This window comes from Gymnodraco acuticeps, unplaced genomic scaffold (genome assembly GCF_902827175.1).
Source record: "Gymnodraco acuticeps unplaced genomic scaffold, fGymAcu1.1, whole genome shotgun sequence".
NCBI lineage: Eukaryota > Metazoa > Chordata > Actinopteri > Perciformes > Bathydraconidae > Gymnodraco > Gymnodraco acuticeps.
In genome coordinates, this window is record NW_022991667.1 from 186460 (window position 1) to 206225 (window position 19766).

The 19766-nt window shown below is 40.4% G+C and overlaps 2 protein-coding genes across 8 annotated transcripts in view; one reads left to right on the forward strand and one right to left on the reverse strand.

Annotated features, from left to right (window-relative positions):
* Positions 1 to 975: 975 nt before the first annotated feature.
* Positions 976 to 10382, reverse strand: smyd4 (SET and MYND domain containing 4). Of its 6 annotated transcripts, none has more exons than XM_034198609.1 (11): positions 10157 to 10382; positions 9707 to 9851; positions 9203 to 9259; positions 8480 to 8580; positions 3695 to 4664; positions 3130 to 3375; positions 2671 to 2873; positions 2379 to 2547; positions 2171 to 2287; positions 1346 to 1469; positions 976 to 1189 (listed from the first exon to the last, which is right to left on the reverse strand). In XM_034198609.1, exons 2-11 carry the CDS (start codon positions 9774 to 9776, stop codon positions 1066 to 1068), a joined length of 2181 nt encoding a protein of 726 aa, XP_034054500.1. In that variant the 5' UTR covers positions 9777 to 9851; positions 10157 to 10382; the 3' UTR covers positions 976 to 1065. The 6 variants fall into 6 exon arrangements, with proteins under 6 accessions (XP_034054500.1, XP_034054501.1, XP_034054498.1 ...); XM_034198610.1 differs by having other exon boundaries at positions 10074 to 10196; XM_034198607.1 differs by lacking the exon at positions 8480 to 8580.
* Positions 10383 to 10667: 285 nt separating this feature from the next.
* Positions 10668 to 19766, forward strand: part of LOC117534433 (replication protein A 70 kDa DNA-binding subunit-like) — a 54920-nt gene continuing 45821 nt past the window's right edge. Inside the window, exons 1-7 of one of the 2 annotated variants that reach the window (XM_034198628.1) lie at positions 10668 to 10794; positions 11280 to 11327; positions 11552 to 11627; positions 11853 to 11958; positions 12048 to 12139; positions 12227 to 12325; positions 17505 to 17901. In XM_034198628.1, coding sequence (XP_034054519.1) covers positions 10762 to 10794; positions 11280 to 11327; positions 11552 to 11627; positions 11853 to 11958; positions 12048 to 12139; positions 12227 to 12325; positions 17505 to 17901 — 851 coding nt within the window. In that variant the 5' untranslated portion in view covers positions 10668 to 10761. Of the gene's footprint in view, positions 10795 to 11279; positions 11328 to 11551; positions 11628 to 11852; positions 11959 to 12047; positions 12326 to 17504; positions 17902 to 19766 lie in introns of both variants that reach the window. The other variant, XM_034198627.1, reaches the window with a different exon arrangement.

A 19766-nucleotide genomic window follows, 5' to 3' on the forward strand; every position in this document is an offset into this window, starting at 1 on the left:
CAAATTGAATGTCTGGGAGTTTTGAATGGTTGGTTGCACAAAAAAGACATAATGGGTTTTATTCTCTCATTGTCTTCAACAAAGAATGAAAAGAGCAAAGTCACCGTGAAATGATCCCTGCTTATGATATGCTTTTATTATTTCCCCCCTGCTCAAGATTGACTTTTCTTTTGGTCTTGAGCCTAATACTAAGCATGCCCCCGCCCCCGTGTAGCCTTCACACACGACTTCTCCTCTGATTTCAGCAGCTGCCTCCCCCGAATTTATTGTCTTAACCTTTCTGTGAGTACGTACCCACGTCAGTCGAACTGGCTGCCACCCAGAAACTGTTGAGGTCGAACTGGCAGATGCCTCAGGAGTTCCAGCTGTGATCGATATGTTAGTGTCTTTGCACAACAGGAGCTTTATATCATCTCTGAAAACCAATTCACCTCTTCAGCAGAGCTGTGACCAGAACCCTCGTCTCTTGCTGTTCATGTAGCACATGATGATGATGTTTTATAACACTGGCTCATAAAGACTTTAAGTTGAAGGTATTGGGGGACATGGGGTTGCTTCTGTTGGTTCAACAGTCAAAGCTATATATTGCTTTACGGCCATTGAAGCATTACATTTAATTTGTTGGTGGATAAATGCTGCCACCTAAAGGTCAGAGGGCTACCTGTGTATGTGGCCGAGGGCATTTACAGATGTTATAAATTGATTAACTTGGTGTAAACCTTTTTGTTACCGGTGTGTAGGTTGCCTCACACTTCAATACTTCCATTGAAGCATGACATTGAAATTGATGATGGAAGCATATGGAACCACGATTAACTGAATCTATACCTGTGGCCATGGAGACGCTGTGAAAACATGCACGTCACTTCCAAAACAGTATGTCAGTATAAAGGTACCTGTACATACCCTCAAGTGTTTGTAAACAGTGATATATCTCAATTTCTTAATACATTAAAAAGCACACAAGGCCCACAATTAGAAACGTTCACAGATTTGTATTTACTTAGACTTCGTTAAAAACAAAAAATATACTGCAAAGATTTCCGCTCTTGTTATTATGTAAGACTATGCTGTTAGACAGTCCTCCATCGCTTGCAGCTCCTGTAGTTCTTCACATTGAGGGCCACAGTGAAGGCAGAGCAGTTTTCTGACCATGGGGATGACAGAGAGGGCGGGGCCTCTGGCACCACTGGGAGAAGGACAGGAGAGCAAGACAGAACTATTATTTTCTACCAATGATGTTTGTCAAAATAAAAACACAGCAGAACAGTTGCACATTGTTTAGACATTGAAACAAACGACACACCTTGAAAATGTTTACTTTATGTCTGCACAACTCACTCACCCATTGAAGTGAAGCTGGGCTAATTTGAAGAGTTGTTGACCCAGTTCAATGCTCTCCTTTCCGTACTGGTTCCCAATAGCTACGGCACTTCTCTCAAGGTGTGAGGCAGCATTACTCCAATCGCCTACAGGAAAAATAAACCACCCAGTAAGAGGGTTGCAAAAGTTAAAACATATTCACATTTGACACCTCAGGGTGTAATTCCGTTATTGTTTTTCGGCTTTTCCTTCATATTTAATATAAGCATTACACTGTTAAGAAATTCAGCTGATTCAAACATCAACATATCAGTGTGCTTGTCCAGTGGCTGCCAGTACTACATTTCTAGTAAAGTATGCCAGGAAACCAAATACAATTTCCTTTTCAGAGTGGTTATCTTTGACTCAAAAATTGAGCCTTCCACAGCTAAATAGTTGCTAGGGCCAATCATTTCACATAAACTGCTGGAGGTCAAATTACATTAATGATAATGCTTGATACAGTTTGTATATGTGTGAAACAGCATCTGCCTGAAAAAGCACCAATAATAATGGTACATTATAATTAAAGTAAATGAATTATTCTTTAAATCTTCAGTACGTTTCCCTACTGTTTGGTATTGTTATTGAATTATGACTTGCTGTTGAAAAATGTGATGTTTTATTGATAGATCCAGCCCAGAATTATATAACAAATCCCCAGAGTGCACGTAGAGAGAGAACTTTTCAGGTGGCAAACTTTCAGAAGGTTTAGATGCTCAACCAATCGGTAGAGAGTTCTGTTATTGTAAAAGTTCAACAGCAGGTGCGTATTCACCACAGAGGTCACACACATTATTATTCTCACCCATGGTAGCATACGCTCTGGCCGTAGCATCTTCCAACTCCCCCTGTAACGGATGTGTCTCTGCGAGGCTCAGAGCAGACGGACTCTGGGTCCTCCTCAACAGTCTCAAAGCCTCATCTGACGGAGGGAGGAGCAGAAGAATAACATGAAGGTGTAAAAAAGAACATAGGGAAGAATGGCAGTGATGCATTACTGTATCTACATTTACATTTCGGTTTTTCAGAATCACCTGGCCTCTCTCTTTCCATGAGGTCCACAGCCTTCTTCAGGTCCTGCTTTATTTCCTGCAGCCTCTGGTTCACTTCAGATAACGCCACACAGTGACCGCAGGATGCCTGGGAACATATGAATCCTTTTCCTCTCTCCTCGCTGCTTCTCTGAAAATCATAAAGTGATTCAAATGATTAAGGATGGAACCCTAGAAAGATAGAGAAACTCAGACAATTAATCATGTTTAATTGCATGAAAGAAAATCTACAAAAACCCTTAAGAATACCTACATTGAGAGATCCTTTGCACTTTCCACACAAAAGTCCAGACTGTGGATTGCCTCCAACACTTGAGCACTGCTGTCTGCCCTCTGAACCGTCCTCTTCCTCTGACTGCTGCTGCAGCGTGCAGGCCTCACACTGACACAGGAAGTAGTATTGTTCCCGCAGGAGACGCTGGCGTTCTTGGGTCGCCATCCTCCTGCTGTGGGGACCTGAGGGAGGGAGGATAGGGCTTTATTACAGCACCAGTTATAACACAACAAGAACAGTTAAAGAATAACACTGCCAACTGAAAGCACAGTTATTTCAGCTGTATAATGTCAGTGTTTAATCTACAACAAAACAATCAAAAAGCATTGTTTTATCCACACTATATGTAAGGTAATGCTTTTCTATGCAGATTTGTATGTTATGAAATTGGTCAGCACCCTAACAATTATTTTGGAGCAGAATAAGACATTTTCCTACCATAGCAGTGCAGGATTTCTTGTCCAGGAGAGATATATTTGGCTGCTCTGACAGCGACAGTGACTCCGCTTGCTTTGCTTCTCATCTCAGCTACACTCTCACTGAAGTCTGCAGACAGATGTGTTCCTGTGCTGAACGCCAGACTGGTGTTGGGACAGCAGGAGTGATTCAGAAGACTGAGAGTTGGGAACATCGCCGTCGCAATGCGAATTTCCCTGCTAGACTGCACCGGTGAGTTTTCCGCTCCTGTGAGATGCAAGAACGAGAAAGAAAATGTCAATTTACGATTAGACAACATTCAAAGCTGAAGATAGTATATATTCTTCTATTGTGGATTGTACCATTGAAACAATTAAAGTAAAGCCAAATGAGTCTACCACCAGAAAAGAATAGACAAAAGTTGAGATAATCAGTTCATATGGCCAATTCACTGGTTCTAACTTCACAAAAGTCAATGTTTGTTTTCTTCTATAATAAGAATCTGAATACCTAAAGATGTGAACAAACTGCTTTAATGTGTCTGACTTTAAGTCTTGATTTTTCACTTGGACAAAACTCAATTCACCTGTGTCTTGAAGTGTGATGATTGCCTGAGCGTTACACCTCAGCTGCAGCATGTGCCTGAGAACTACACTTCCCATCAGCCACAGCTCTGAGTTCCAAGCTGCTCCAATACCTCCCTCCTCGTCTGGGGGATGGCTGTTTGCCTGTAAGGGTCTACTAAGGTCCCAAGATGCAGGTGGAGGTCCTGCCTTGCTGAGCTTTAGGTACAGTGTTGCTATGGTAATCGCACTCAGGAAACGCACACAAGGGCTGTGGCGATTCAGGTGGTGTTGTAAGTGAAACACGCTGCGATAAGTGTCACCGTAGTGTGAAGCACAAGGATCGGGAGGCTTTGAATCCCTGGACTCTGGCTCTGTGTGCTCGTTTCTGATTGGCTCCTTGGCCATTTGGATGTTTTTCAACCCCGCCTTTAGTGTGACCCTCAGAGCGAGCTGTGACATCACGCCCATCACCATCAGATCTGCTCCCAATGAACACTCCCACTGGTGATGTTCCTCCCAGGCGTCTCGCTGACAGGAAGTTGAGCAGTATCGGGTGTAGCTGCAGCCCTCACACGGCACAGGACTCAGAGTTTCAGTCAAACACCTGTGACAGCGCCGGTGCTCCACTCCTCCCTCTGCATCCTGCCTTCCTCCTTTACCTTGTACCTCCTCCATCCCTGGTATGAGGACACAGCTGTATGGCCTGTCATGCAGAAGCACCTCCCCAGCTGCTATGCTCTCCGCAGCCACAAGGTGTCGCCCTTTCTCCGGGCTGAAGCCAACAACAGCTTGAGGACAAATCCCAAATGAAAGAGGTCCAACAGATGTCCCTTTTCCTCCGTCTGTAGGATTCTTTGAGGCAGGATTGTCTTTTCCCTTTTGATCTACAGAGAGGTGCCTGAGGCATTGTGCGCGACGGTCCTCTAGTTTGTGTGAAAGATGAGAGGGATAGCCGTGCTTTAGAGCTCTGTCAATGTCTTCAAGGGAATCCTGAGGGATAATAAGAATCATTGAACTGTGAGCAAAATATAAAGATGATGGACATTTTAATAACTAATTTATAAGTAAAAACAAGCCTAGGACTGAGTACAGATCTAAAACTAAACCAGGCCTAAAAATATGAAATATAAAACACACTCAATAAAAGAGATAAACATAAACAAACATAAAGATTGCATAGAATACATATGCCCTGAACACACGGTCTGTATGTAATGGCTTGCCTGTCCTCCAACTATATATTGCATGGGTGGCCTTGTAAGTAATGCACTTTAATCTCAAATCACATACGTATATGCTCTTGCAAAGCATCTGCTATATGAATGGACTTTAGTATGAACAGCATGTTAATCATGTGCAGAAACTGTTTGATTGTGTCACTGTTAGTTTTTTTAATCGCAATTACGATTATGGCTTGCAACGATTACGAAAACAACGCAATTGAAATAAAACGATTTTTTTTTTAAAAATTGGTTTTTCAGTTGAATTATACTTAAAGTTCAGGGTAATCAACTGTTCAAAACATACTGTTCACATTTTTTTTCTCCAATAAATTGATGTCTTCAAAGTAAATGGATAATCATTTTTAATAATCGTGATATCAATTTTTGACCCAAATAATCGAGATTATGATTTTTGCCATAATCGATCAGCCCTAGTCACCGTTTGATCACACAATCTGTTAGATTTCCCCAGGCCCATTTTCACACAGCCACTATATTATGGAATGTCATTTAAGCCATAAATTAATTAATACATAATTAGTGTGAAGCGGCTGGGATGAGGATCAGCACCTCCAAATCTGAGGCCATGGTTCTCAGCAGGAAACCGATGGATTGTCCACTTCAAGTAGGGAATGAGTTCTTACCCCAAGTGAAGGAGTTCAAGTATCTCGGGGTCTTGTTCTCGAGTGAGGGAACAATGGAGCGTGAGATGGGCCGGAGAATCGGAGCAGCGGGAGCGGTACTGCAGTCGCTTTACCGCACCGTTGTGACGAAAAGGGAGCTGAGCCAGAAGGCAAAGCTCTCTGTCTACCGGGCCATTTTCGTTCCTACCCTCACCTATGGTCATGAAGGATGGGTCATGACCGAAAGAACGAGATCGCGGATACAAGCGGCCGAGATGGGTTTTCTCCGCAGGGTGGCTGGTGTCTCCCTTAGGGATAAGGTGAGAAGTTCGGTCATCAGGGAGGGACTCGGAGTTGAGCCGCTCCTCCTTCGCGTCGAAAGGAGCCAGTTGAGGTGGTTCGGGCACCTAGTTAGGATGCCACCTGGGCGCCTCCCTAGGGAGGTGTTCCAGGCACGTCCAGCTGGGAAGAGACCAAGGGGTAGACCTAGGACCAGGTGGAGGGATTATATCTCTTCGCTGGCCTGGGAGCGCCTTGGGATCCCCCAGTCAGAGCTGGTTGATGTCGCCAGGGAAAAGAAAGTTTGGGGCTCTCTGCTGGAACTGCTACCCCTGCGACCCGACCACGGATAAGCGGGAGAAGATGGATGGATGGATGGATAAATAAATATATATATAAATATGCCTATGAAATAAATTCTGAAATAAATAACCGAGGCAATACATATGTATACATGTACATTTAAATACACATTTATTTATTTCAGGGGACTTGTATTTCATAATGATACATTTCCATTTCTTATATGCAAATGAACGGGGCGTGGTTAGCTCACAGATCCAGACCAAAGCAACAGCACCACAACACTGACTCAATAGCTCTTGTTTCACACTCCAGTACTCTTAAGTGGTTTGAAAACTGCCAATAAACCAAACCGGTTCCGGTTCAACACTAACCAGGCTTCGTGTGATTCTGTTTATTTGTACCTTACTTTGACCATCCGTTCACTGTCATTGATCATTGTGGAGAGCAGGCAGAAGTGTTGTTTTGTATTATAGCAGCTATCAGATGGAATCAATACATGGGCTGCACAGGTTGTGCTGTCGGACTATCACAAGTAGAATCATAATGAAAAGGTCAAATGTGCCTGTAGAAAACGGCTTATGCCACAATAGGATAGCAACAAGTAGTCAAGATAGTCAGATTAGCTTCGGTTGCTGTTGCATAACTGCGGTCAACTCAGCCGTCTCTCGCGTTCGCTTGTCAAATCAGCAGTTATTCATTTTTGAGTGCGCAATTAATAGCGCCTTTATGGTAATCGCTGTACAAGAGTCAAATAATGCATGTTTTTTTCTGCTTTATTTGCAATACAAGTCATTTGTACCATAAGTTCTTAATAAAACTGACACTGTTTGACTCAGTCCTAGTTTGACTGCTACAATAAAATAAAGTTTTTACTGTGTACTTTTTGTGTAATACTCTCTCAAAGTTCCCTCCTGAGAAGAAAATCATGCCACTTCTGCTATATTTGATGAGAGGTACAATTATTGTTAGCAATAAGTTCTTAATAAAATTGGTACTGTTGGACTCAGTACTTGTTAGACTACTACCCCAAATACAATGAAATGGGGCGAAGCCTGCGAGCTAGTTCAGGCAGTCAACTCGAGCACTTATGCTGCATTCATACATAACGCTCCCTTGCCACTCTACAACCAACCAAACAGAGTCTCCTTAATATGCCGCTCTATTTAACCTGCCAGATCTCTCTCCATGCATAGCTTGCTGCTGCTATTGCTGCAGCTACGTCGCTGCTGCATGCTGCCCCACCACCAATACATATTGCAAAACACTGAGCCACAGCCTCCCAGTATTGTGAATGCTTTTAACGCTTATTAAATATAGCAGAAAACATGCATTATTCTACTCAGAAGGGGAGTTTGACAGGGGATTACTCAAACACTTGATTGTACTTGTGGGAGTAGTCCAAGTAGTACTGACTCCAACAGTATCAATTTCATGTAGAACTTGTTGCAAAAAATCATTGTATCCCTCATCAAATATAGCAGAATACATGAATTATTGTACTCAGGAGGGGAGTTTGACAAAGGATTACTCAAGAAGTACACAGTCAAAATACTGTATTGTACTTGTGGGAGTAGTCCAAGTAGTACTGAGTCCAACAGTCCCAATTGTAATAAGAACTTATGGCAAAATATCATTTTATCTCTCATCAAAGATAGCTAAAAACATGCATTATTGTACTCTGGAAGGGAGTTTGACAAAGGATTACACAACAAGTACACAGTAAAAGTACTTCATTGTATTTGTGGTAGTAGTCTAACAAGTACTGAGTCCAACAGTACCAATTGTATTAAGAACTTATGGTACAAATGACTTGTATTGCAAATAAAGCAGAAAAAAACATGCATTATTTGACTCTTGTACAGCGATTACCATAAAGGCGCTATTAATCGCGCACTCAAAAATGAATAGCTGCTGATTTGACAAGCGAACGCGAGAGACGGCTGAGTTGACCGCAGTTATGCAACAGCAACCGAAGCTAATCTGACTATCTTGACTACTTGTTGCTATCCTATTGTGGCATAAGCCGTTTTCTACAGGCACATTTGACCTTTTCATTATGATTCTACTTGTGATAGTCCGACAGCACAACCTGTGCAGCCCATGTATTGATTCCATCTGATAGCTGCTATAATACAAAACAACACTTCTGCCTGCTCTCCACAATGATCAATGACAGTGAACGGATGGTCAAAGTAAGGTACAAATAAACAGAATCACACGAAGCCTGGTTAGTGTTGCCTGACTTTATAAAGTGTGTTATTTTTTTATAAGTGTGTGGTTGGGTTCTAGTCACTTTGCTCAGCGCTACTGCTTGTTACAACTTTCATTTTCCATACTCGCCATAAACTGTTATTATGGCTCAGGTTAATCTCGCCCCCTTCCGACGTGAGCGTGGTTCTTGGTTCTTGCCGGGCAGCCAAGTGGGGTCAGCTAAGAACCGGTTTTCGGTGTTTAGAGCCGGCGGCTCCGCTGCGGCTGAAACAGGAAGAACCAGAGCTAAATCAGGCTTTAGCCCGGAACTGGCTCTGGACTCAGAACCAGAAAAGCACAAGAACGGCTCTTGAACCGGAACCGGTTTGGTTTATTGGCAGTTTTCAAACCACTTAAGAGTACTGGAGTGTGAAACAAGAGCTATTGAGTCAGTGTTGTGGTGCTGTTGCTTTGGTCTGGATCTGTGAGCTAACCATGCCCCGTTCATTTGCATATAAGTAATGGAAATGTGTCATTATGAAATACAAGTCCCCTGAAATAAATAAATGTGTCATTATGAAATAAGTCTCTTGAAATAAATAAATGTGTCATTATGAAATAAGTCTCTTGAAATAAATAAATGTGTCATTATGAAATAAAAGTCCCATGAAATAAATAAATGTGTATTTAAATGTACATGTATACATATTTATTGCCTCATTTATTTATTTCAGAATTTATTTCATAGGCATATTTATATATATATATATATATATATATATATGCATTTATTTAATTATTTATTTATTTAACTTTGGCTTAAATGGCATTCCATACTATATAGCCGAACTGGTTTAAACAGGCTTTAATGATACAGCAAGTGCCACACTTTCTTATTATTTCTTACCTGGTAGTGCTGCAGATGGTAGAGAGCAGCAGAGCGGTTTGCATAGCAGAGAGACAGCTGCTCCGAGTTTAGAGGATTAACACATATGCCCTTTCATAAGGAGAAGGAGATCACTGGATGTCAATATGTATTTATTTCGACAGTTAGACATGTCATGCTATATAATCACAAATTAATTTAAATAATGGGCATCTCAAAATATAATCAATTTACATTTTCATTATATCATCGCTTCAGCCATAACTTTTCTGAAATTCAACTGAAATTGGAATGTTGGACACAAATATAATGGCCTGGGTACTTTTTTGTTTTTTTCAGACTCTCTAAATAACCCTAACCCCTATGATTAATGTTTGTTATTTTGAGAAATGAAAAAGTTCATGTGGAGGAGCCGGGTACCCGCTATTAAAAAGTGGCAACAGATAACCCAGAAGTACCACATAAATGTATTTTGTTTTTATTTTCTGGCACATAGTGATCAATAGAGTCATATGTGTACTTCACCTGTGAATAGTGCAGAGCAGCTGCAGTGAAGTCTCTGATCTTGAAGCTGGAGTTCCCCCTCTCCCTGCATTTGGCTCCCTGCTGTGCCTCCTTCTGTACGGAGTATGCTGCAGAGATTGACTGCACGAAGTCCAGATCCTCCTGACTTTAAAACACAAATGGAGATAAACTAAGTACTAATCAAGTAGTTTACTAAGTTATTACTTGAGTTAATGTATCTAGGTTCAACATTTTCTATTGGTAATTGTTTACAGAGTTAAAGAAAACCTAAATGTACATTTGCCAAGTTTAGTTAAACGGCCCAATTGAAAAACAAGGCTATGTTCACAAATACTTAATACAAATAACTTTTAAATAGTTAATGGACCTTTATTTAGTTAGTGACGTTGTCCTCAGATATACACTTTAAACCCACAAGCAGCTAACTGCAGCAGTAAGCTAGCTACTCACGTTGTCAGAGTTAGGCTACATTTGAAAACATCATCTATTTCAAGTAGGGTAGTAAACTTTTCCTTTAGCTCGGGGTCAAGTACGGTCCATTTTTGTGCAACATAATCTTGCCACTGGATGCATGGAAGATCCATCATGAACTACAAATAAACCACATGCGCACCGGATGATACTTCTGGGTTTGTTTTGAGTTTCGTTTCACGCGTGCTCACGGCACACAGAGCACAACTGTCAAGGTAGCGCAGATGAAAAAACAACTTCCGATCTCAACCTTCAAAATAATACCCTAACATATGACAAAGGGAACAATGTTGATTAATTGCAATGCATGAATATCATAATTGAATACTGAGTGTAAAATATCCAGTTATAGTTTCGTTTATGTTAATTAACCGTACGTGTTCTAAACAATTATATTTGCGTTTCACAATTCCTGACAGACTGTACTTTATTTTGAAGGCTTTAATGTTCAATATCTGACAATAATCCGTGTTGCAAATATCGTCTGTCTCTCTTCTCTCGCGATACATTTCCATATTTTTTACTTGGCTACGCACATCAACACCTAAAGTCTGCTGGCTTTGAGAAGCACATTACCTGGGGAAATGAGTGTAACACTCACAAATGGGGCAGTTGAAGTAAGCGTACATGTTAATATAATACACTGTTTATTGTATTGACTTGAAATAGTAATACTAGCTTCGAGCCGTCGTTTTTCTGCAGCTGTTAGCACTGTCAGCTAATGAGATTTTGTTTTGACAGCTGAATAAAGCAACATTAACATTAACCTACCAAATTGTGAAACGTTTTATGTTATTTAAAGCCAGTTTCCTGTGTTAATGGTGTTAAATAAATACAAGCTTGCCTCATGTATTCAAATATTGACGCAAAAACAACGCTTTATTTATGTGTTGTGACTCAAATCTCACTATTTGACCAATTCTTCCTAAACATTTGGTGTCTATGTTGTTGACGCTTACCTTCCAGTGGCGGTACATGTATTTGCCACTTCATTAATCTCTTATGCATGTTTTACTGTAACTTTGGTAGCATGGTAATGTGACATGGGACAGGATGGGGCCAGGCAGCAGACAAGATACTAACCATGTGTGTTGTTGTCTAGGCCCTGGTAAAAGGCTCAGATGTGAACAATGCCGTGCTGCAGATACTTGTAAGTAAACTCTCACTCTCTGCATTGCCTCTAATGTCTATGCTGTCTCTATACAGTAAATACAGCCATGCTTATATGAAGATTATTATTAATGTTTATATTTTGTTTACTGTACTATGTACACAGGGCAGTTGGATTTCTAATGTTACTGTCAAATGAGTGTGATAATGTTGAGCCTTGTTTTTTGTACTTATAAAATCCTGCTTTCCATTTGTGTTTGTCAGAACATCCGTCAGGTGTCTACTGGCTCTCCACCCAGGTACCGGCTAAGGATGAGTGATGGCCAGCACACTTGGTCTTGTGAGTATCTTGTAGTTGCCAAGTCTGTGACTGTGGGTTTGAAATGTTGGTAGCAAGTTGTAATGTCATTAATTATTAAGCAATAATTAGTTTTGAATTATATACGGTCTCTTTTTTAAGAAAATCATGCCTAAGGAGATAATCTAGAACCAGTTATGGATAAATCAGTTGAGTCATCTTTTTTTGGAATGAACATGAATATGTTTGTATGTGTTTTGAATGTAGCCTTCCTACTGGCTACACAGTTAAACGATCTGACAGAAGACAACCTGGTACCTAACAGTGTGTTTCTGGTGAAGAAGTCCATCAACAATACATTGACAGATGGAAGGTATGTGTTTTCATTTGCATTTCCTCCATGATTCCTTTTCTATATGTATTTGGTTCTTGCCCTTAATTTAGACATATTTGAACTTCCAGGTCTGTGGTGATTTTGTTGGACATGGAGATGTTGCAGTCTGCCGAAGAAACTGGAGGGAAGATTGGAGATCCCACTCCATATGAAACAGTTGGTATGACTTTTTTTAAATGCATATTCATGAAGTCAGGATCCATTAAAAATGGCTTTCATGTTCCTTATGGTGTTTTTGAACTTGCAGTTAAGACGTCATCTTCACAGGAGTCTGTCTCCAGCACCTCTGTCCCGGCCTCCCTTCCATCTGCAGCAGAACCTGGTCCCTCTAAGTGGAACAAAAGCAGTGAGTGTACTATTTAAAGCTATCGTGTAGTTTAGTGTTTTGAAGCCAGTAAAGTATTGACAGTACCAAAAATATATGGGTTGCTTTTCCGAGCCACTGCTTGCAAGGCAGAGACTTTAGAATACATCTTTGTTAAACACAACAAAACAATGCCTCCAGAGGCCCTCTGCTTGTGATATTACATGTCATTTAGATTGATACTACTCATTTGCTACAGAGATTACAGTCATTAAATGCCCCACTGATGTAAACAAGTTCTAATTTCTTCATTTAGCTGAGTTAGAAGCACTGAGCATAAGGGCTGGGATTGAGGTGAATACAGTTTTGTTCACAAGAAGTCACAGAATTAATTATTTGTTCTGAAATCATGCAGAAGGAATTCTTGATTGATATTTACTTTGAATGTGTAGTTTTCAATATATAACTTATTCACCATCGTTTAGGAATAAAATGTTCTTCTTTTTAGACAATCAATTATTACATTTCTCAGATCTCAACATATTTTGTTGATTTTTCTTATTTAAGACAGTCATTATTAATCTTCGTTGCACTGTGAATATGGAGTTATTGAATGATAGTTGCACAATAACAGGATATCTTAGGATTGATGAGATTGTTGCTCGTTTGGCTGTTATTTTATAGAAAATGTCTATACTCAACCTCTCATGTGACCAACAGAGGGAGCCATGTACCCTTGGAAAGAATAGTGCTGATGATAGATTTGCAGTTCTGTTTTGGTTTTCCTCAACACTTTTACAAAGTCTTTGTTTTTCAATCGCATTTACCATACCAAACTTTAACCGGGAATATAGACTAAAAATATCATCCTGGCATCATTCTTTTGATTCTCATAGAACTTCAGTGTTCAAATTCGGTAGACTGAGCGTCAGTTAAGAACAAGATGAAACCGGATCACAAAGCACAGCATGGTATTCAACCAGGTGGAGGTAATGGAAGACTGCAGCTCCTTTGCTCTATTTTCACATCACACTTTGCACTTTTATCTTATTTATTGCTCACCTATCAGAGCAGGAAACTATCTTCTCCACTGGCCTCTGCAGCTGGTGGACACAATAACTCACACCTTTGACTGTTTTACCACCAGTCAGCTTTTTATAACAGAATGGGAAAATGATGGTTGGCGTTCTGCCAAAACGGCTGGTGTCATGTATCATGCCGAACGTAGCCTGTGTTTTATTGGGTGCTCTTTTGTTAGCTGAGTCTTTGTTTTACTCACTTGCTTTCTACCACCAGCTGCTCTCAGCATCCACATTGATTTTGTTGTGTGGCAGAAACATACCCAATAGTCCTCCTCAGTGGAGGATGTAGGCATGTGGGTGGATAATGAGTGCTTGGTGTATATTGTTCCTTTGTAGATGTTTGTCTGCACATGTGTGTGTGTATATGTGTGTGTTGTGGCTGAGGGAGATGTGTGGGCCGATGGCTCCTCCAGTTCATGGCTTCATGAATATTGTTTTGTGGACTGAATTCCCCTCATAGCGATGCACAGGCAGAGAGAGAAAGTCAACTAATTTGACTGAGCAAAGATGAGGCTTTGCATTAAGTAGTTCATCAAACTTCCTCGTTAGATCCTTTGAATCGTGTTACCTCAGAGATCGCGCCAAATACAGCAAACTGGCTGCTCTATTTAATTGTTCGGTTGATGAAACACTCCTGCATTCTTTTCTACAGCCAAAAACAAGCCTTATGCATAATGTCTCACTAGTAAGTTGTATCTCCTACTGAATGTGTTTAATTACTTTGTTTTTGTTAATAGCAATGCGATACATTTGTGTGCCGTTGAAATATTATGCAAGTGCCACAAATGATTTGTTTCCAATGAGCTGTGAGTGTTAAGACTGGGTAGGGTCCTGTTTTATCAGAGAGTCGGGGTTCAAGCCTCTTCACAGTCCTTCAGCTCCTCCCAACAGGGAATGTGAGAGAGAAGGAGGCAGAGTTGCAAAGATGGAGGAATGGTTCTAACTGGACAATGTGGATTTTAAGAGATGGTTACCCCTCATGACGCACATCATCTGCCTGATGCCTCAACAGCAATTACAGATCTATTGCTGCATTAGAGCATTGTAAAATGAACATCAATACACAAATACATGTGGTAATTACTAAAATAATATAACAAGCCATAGAGCCCAATCATGTAAAACATTCTTCCGTGACGGTGTGCCTATCCTAAGCAGGCTCAAGCTAGATTTAAAAGACTAATACAAATAATCTGTAAATCTCTTTAGGATAAACATTGTGCCTGAATGAGCCAGTTGGAGCAGTTTATGATTTAATGTGATTCAGAATAAACACGGATAATCATTTATGTTTTCTGCATAAACATGAAAAATGCTCAATGTTTACACTACAGTGTTACAATTATTCAATAATATTACTAAGTCTTACAATATAGCTGTTTCTACAACAGCTGCTCTTGTACTGTCCAATCAGATCAGCCGATCAAGCACGAACAGGTTCTGACTTCCTCTGGACCGTGATCTGGATATTGATCAACTTCATCATTAAGGATGATATGTCTCAGAAAAGACAAGAAGGAAGGAACCAAAGGTGTATCCTACTGTAGGTGGAAGTATTTTTAAAGGCACAACAACACCATTAGGAAGCGAGGACGGGAGAAAGCGTAATTAGCTGAATGTAAAGCCCGCCCTATCAGCCACGGGGGCTCTGATCTGCAGAGAAGCCTGACCTCTGGCAGCGAGGACTGGGAGGATTTCCCCCTGATGTCAGCAGACTTTGATGGAATCCTTTCAAATATTTTCAGCATTTATTATTAATGTACATGTATGGATGACTTGTAATTTCTGTCAGTCATAAGTGACATTGTTCGCCCTTAAATACAAAAATATTACCAATATTAATATTCTGTATTGTTTTAAAACAAACTAGTCTGTAAGCACTTGGTGTGGAGCCAAAGGTCATGACACAGTCGTCACTGACGTCTCTGTGTTCCCATTTAAATATTCATCAGCAGCAACCCCTGAAATAGACCACCTTAAAACTGCTTCGCAGATGATATTTAAATTCTAAAAAGAGAGTTAAAAAAATGATTCATTATTCATTACTAACTATTCTCTGCAGGTTTCTTTTGTCCTCACAACTCTTTACACTTTGCCACTTATTCTCTGAACACGCTCTCGCTTTCTTATTCACTTTCTCTATTTATGGCCTTTTCCTTGTCTATATACTTTTAATTTTCTCTGCTCCTGTTGTATCCTCACCATCAAGCACTCTCCTCAAACGGGCGGCGTTGAATACGTTAGTGGCCGACATATTAGGACTCTGTACTCATCTTAATCACCAAAAATGAGGATTCTTGATCAATCTCTGTGCCCCGCTCTTTGCTCTGTTCTTCTCTCGTCCTCGCCCATCTTCAGCTCGTCTCTTCTTTCACTACATGCCTCTTTCCTTTAAACACTCCATCCGAATGGCGTGTGTATGAATATTGATGTTAATTACCTCTCGCCTGAAAATAGCTGTTCAATCTGTGATTCCCCCAAGGATACATGAAACACACACACACATACACATACACACACACACACACACACACACACACACACACACACACACACACACACACACACACACACACACACACAAACACACAAGATACTGCACACCAGCAGGGGAGGGTATCATCAAGGTGAGTTGCTGTTATGCTCCAGAACAGGAGCTTATATCAGCGGAGTGGTCTCTGTGGAATTGCACCTTTTTATCCCTGACAATTCTTCCCCTCAAATGCTGTTCCTCAATATGATACGCCATTCAAGCCAACATGAGAAATTGAGCAAAATATATTTTGACAACAGCCAACTATCTAGCCTGAGTCACTGCGGATGGGGCTGATTCAACGTTATTGTGGGAGGTGAGAATAACACCTTGCAATTCTGTAGGCCGGTCGGAACTGTTCAAGTTTGCTGGCATTGTCATTTTTAAAATAAATATAAAAGATGAGCTATTTAGAAAACAATGGGAACTTTTTCTTATCTTTGCTTTTGTATTTGTGTTGGTCTGTCTGTGATTTATTTTATATTGGGTCAAAGTAAGGTGGATTTAGTGCACACCTACCTAATCTTGAAAAACATTATAAACTAGTAATTCATTGTAACACTTTGAGTTTTATTGATTAGATATTACTTGTATTTTATGTATACAAGTGAAGGCTTCCTCATGTATTCATACTGCTAAACACATTACTGCCTATTTAAAACATTCATTTGACCTTTATATAAGGTATAATACCCTCTAAAGGTTTTGTTTTACTCTGACACAGACTCGTGAATGTGGTTAGGAATGTATATTTGATGTCAGTACTGATATTCGGATATTTCATTCTTATTTTTCCAATGACCAAAAGGCATACCGTAGGTAAAGTAATTAAAACATTTAATAATCAATGGGCAGTATTACACTAAAACGGTTTCATTCATTGGCACAAACTTTACAAATTAGTAACTCTACAGGGAGATCTGTGCGGAGAGTTTAATTTTCTCAGGCAGTTTATCATTTGGCTGCCGCTCAAATGATCAGATACCAGTACAACCACTAATGTTTTATAATCGCTAAAATATGTTTTTATAGTGTTTCATTAATTCCACATTGCCTCTTGGAAAATCCAGTAAGTGTTCTACCAGTTACGTACCCTTATCATCAAATTAAGTGGTTAACCTCATCTACTGTGCATGAAAACTTTTGCATGTGTTTGGAGGTTATTTAGCAACTCAAGAACTCCCAAAAAAAGAGATTTAGTAAGAACACAGTATGTTCTATGCAATGTGTTGAAATACCTGGATGTACAAGTGCATCTGGTCACAATTTGCATTACAGTAGATATGTGAGCAAGAGAGTCAACGTCAAAGGTGCCTTATTTGGATAAAGTAGTATTTCCCAATGATACAACATTACACACTTTGTTAGGGCAGCTGCAGAACGTACCAAAAGCTGAAGAAAGTGATGATATTTTGGGAAAGCAGCTTCAGATTGAGCATGTCTGCATTGTGGGCCACGTAGGCTACACATTTAGAATTTTTTTTTTTTAAGCTTTGAAAAGTGTAATTGCTCAATAAATGTATTCATCTTTAATCACTATTTAATTTTCATCTTGTACATTTGGAGTACACATATTCAGGAACGATCTAACTTTGTTTCCCTGCAGACCGTTCTCCTCCACGAGGACAGGGAAGTGGTTTTGTGGGAAAGTCCCCCATGAAGGTATCACCCATGGGGGCATCACCCAGGAAGGCATCACCCATGTGGGCATCACCCATGAAGGCATCACCCTTGGGGGCATCACCCATGAAGGCATCACCCATGGGGGCATCACCCATGAAGGCATCACCCATGGGGGCATCACCCATGGGGGCATCACCCATGAAGGCATCACCCATGGGGGCATCACCCATGAAGGCTTCAACCTCCAAGTTTTCACCAATGAAAGCTTCACCAATGAAAACTTCCCCTCACAAGTTTACACCCACAAAGGGTGGCAGCACTTCTCCAGGTTCTTCAACAAAAGTGATTCCAATAGAAGGCCTCAACCCTTACCAAAGCAAGTAAGTTTAAGTGTGTGTCCATTTCTAAATGTGCCTGTTTTCACATACATGTACAGTAGTTTTAAAATTATTTAAAGGTCCCCTATTATACTGTTTTTCATCAATATATTATAGGTCTCAGATATATACAAAACATGTCTCTGAAGTGTTTGGCTCCAAATACCAAACAGATCATGCATTGTAACACCCCTCTGTTTCAGCCCTGTTTCAAAAGTTCTGATTCTCTGTCTGTGACTTTAGATGAAAATAAGGAGCCACTCCCCTCTGAGAGATACTTGGTTAAAAAGAACACAATGGTGCTCTAGGAGGAGATTCAGGTGGGGGGGAGGGGGGGTTACCTTAGTTGGTTATTGGCTAATGGTTACACAAGCCAACAAATCGTTATGACATCATAAAGTGGCCAAAATCTGATCAGCTCATTTTCAGACAGGTTTTTATAGAAATGGATCAAGAAGACAAAAAGTGAGCAAATCTTTTTTCCTGAAACTTTCAGAGTCTCTTTGCACAGAGGGGACACATGTTGATGTATAAACAACATGAAAAAGTGGATTTTGCATAATAGGTGACCTTTAAACAAAACGTAACTTTGCAAGGAAGCTGACTTGTATGCATTTCCTCCAAGATTCTAGGAAAACAATGTTTTTTTCCTTATACTCGTTATAACAATTTCCTCTCATGCTGTGACTCTACTTTCCTGTTTGCTGCTATTTCAGAGAATCTCTTTGGGGCATGTTTTAAAATGTGTATCTTTATTCCTGCGTGAGCATTCAGTTGTTCTTTACCAATGCCTATATGCTTGTGTGTGTGTATGGATTTTGCGTGGGCACTCAGCCCATCTGCAAGGAAATGAAATGACCAATCTTTCCTCAGAAAGGTAGACTTTAACGGCAGGTACTGCTGGGTCTTTATTGTCTGCTGCTGAGGTTTTGATTCTGCTATTTTCCCTGGTGGGGATTTGGCCAACCTCGTTTTGTTCCCCCCTTCCTTCTATTCTCACAATTTCTTTACTTCCTCCGGGGTTTAATTTGACTGTTGCCCCCCCCCTCTTGCTTCTTATCTTTTCATTTAGCTTAAGTCTCTCGCCTTCAAATTGGCCACAAAAGACAAGGGAACCGTATAGCGAGATGTATTTACCCAGATTGAACTAAAGGTAACCTGTCAGCTCTCTCTCATGTATGAACTCTGATATTGTAGCCCAGTTTGAAATTGCAAGCTGTAAAGTTAACTGTGCCTCTAGGTGTTGTAACAAACTGATGACTGTTCTAACTTTGAAGTTGGGGAGTACCTACAGTGAGCAAAACAGATTACTTCAGCAGCTGTGTTCTGCTACGTATGTTAGCGTGAAAAGAAAGGCGCGGGTGTGTGGGATGCTGTGTTTGTGTACATGTGTACATGGTCTTATAGGGCCATTTGCACAGCTTTCTCATCCCATTCTGCCGCTGTTAAGTAATAGCATCTAGAGCAGAGTATAATTGGCTTTTAGCTGCCATAAACCTTGGTGTAGCAGTCTTATCCATACTGAGCAGGGAATGAGGTTCACTCTGGGCCAGCAGCTGCTCTCATGATAGGGGATTTAATTGCAGGCAAAGTTATGGTATTAATATCCTCAACTGCACAATTATCAACGCAGTCAAAAAGCTCACTGCTGCATAAACTGCCGAGCTAGGCTGGCTGTTGTTAAAAACAGAACAAGAGGCATATTTGAAATGCATCCCGGAGTTGGCAGATGAACACCTAGTTCACTCTTTGAAGAGAAAGTTGCTGCGTGTTTTTTTTCTTCTTTTCTTTTTTAAAACTTTTTTTTTTAAAAAGGAGACACTCATCCAGTTTCCTTATGTAAGAGTTGTGATGCTCATTAACAAAAA

Coding starts and splice junctions, on each gene's coding strand:
- smyd4 (XM_034198605.1), bottom strand. CDS start 10,293: ATGATGGATCTTCCATGCATCCAGTGGCAAGATTATGTTGCACAAAAA. Junction 9,852..10,156: donor TGTAGCCTAACTCTGACAAC/GTGAGTAGCTAG, acceptor TGTGTTTTAAAG/TCAGGAGGATCTGGACTTCG. Junction 2,874..3,129: donor AGAAATCCTGCACTGCTATG/GTAGGAAAATGT, acceptor TCCCTCCCTCAG/GTCCCCACAGCAGGAGGATG.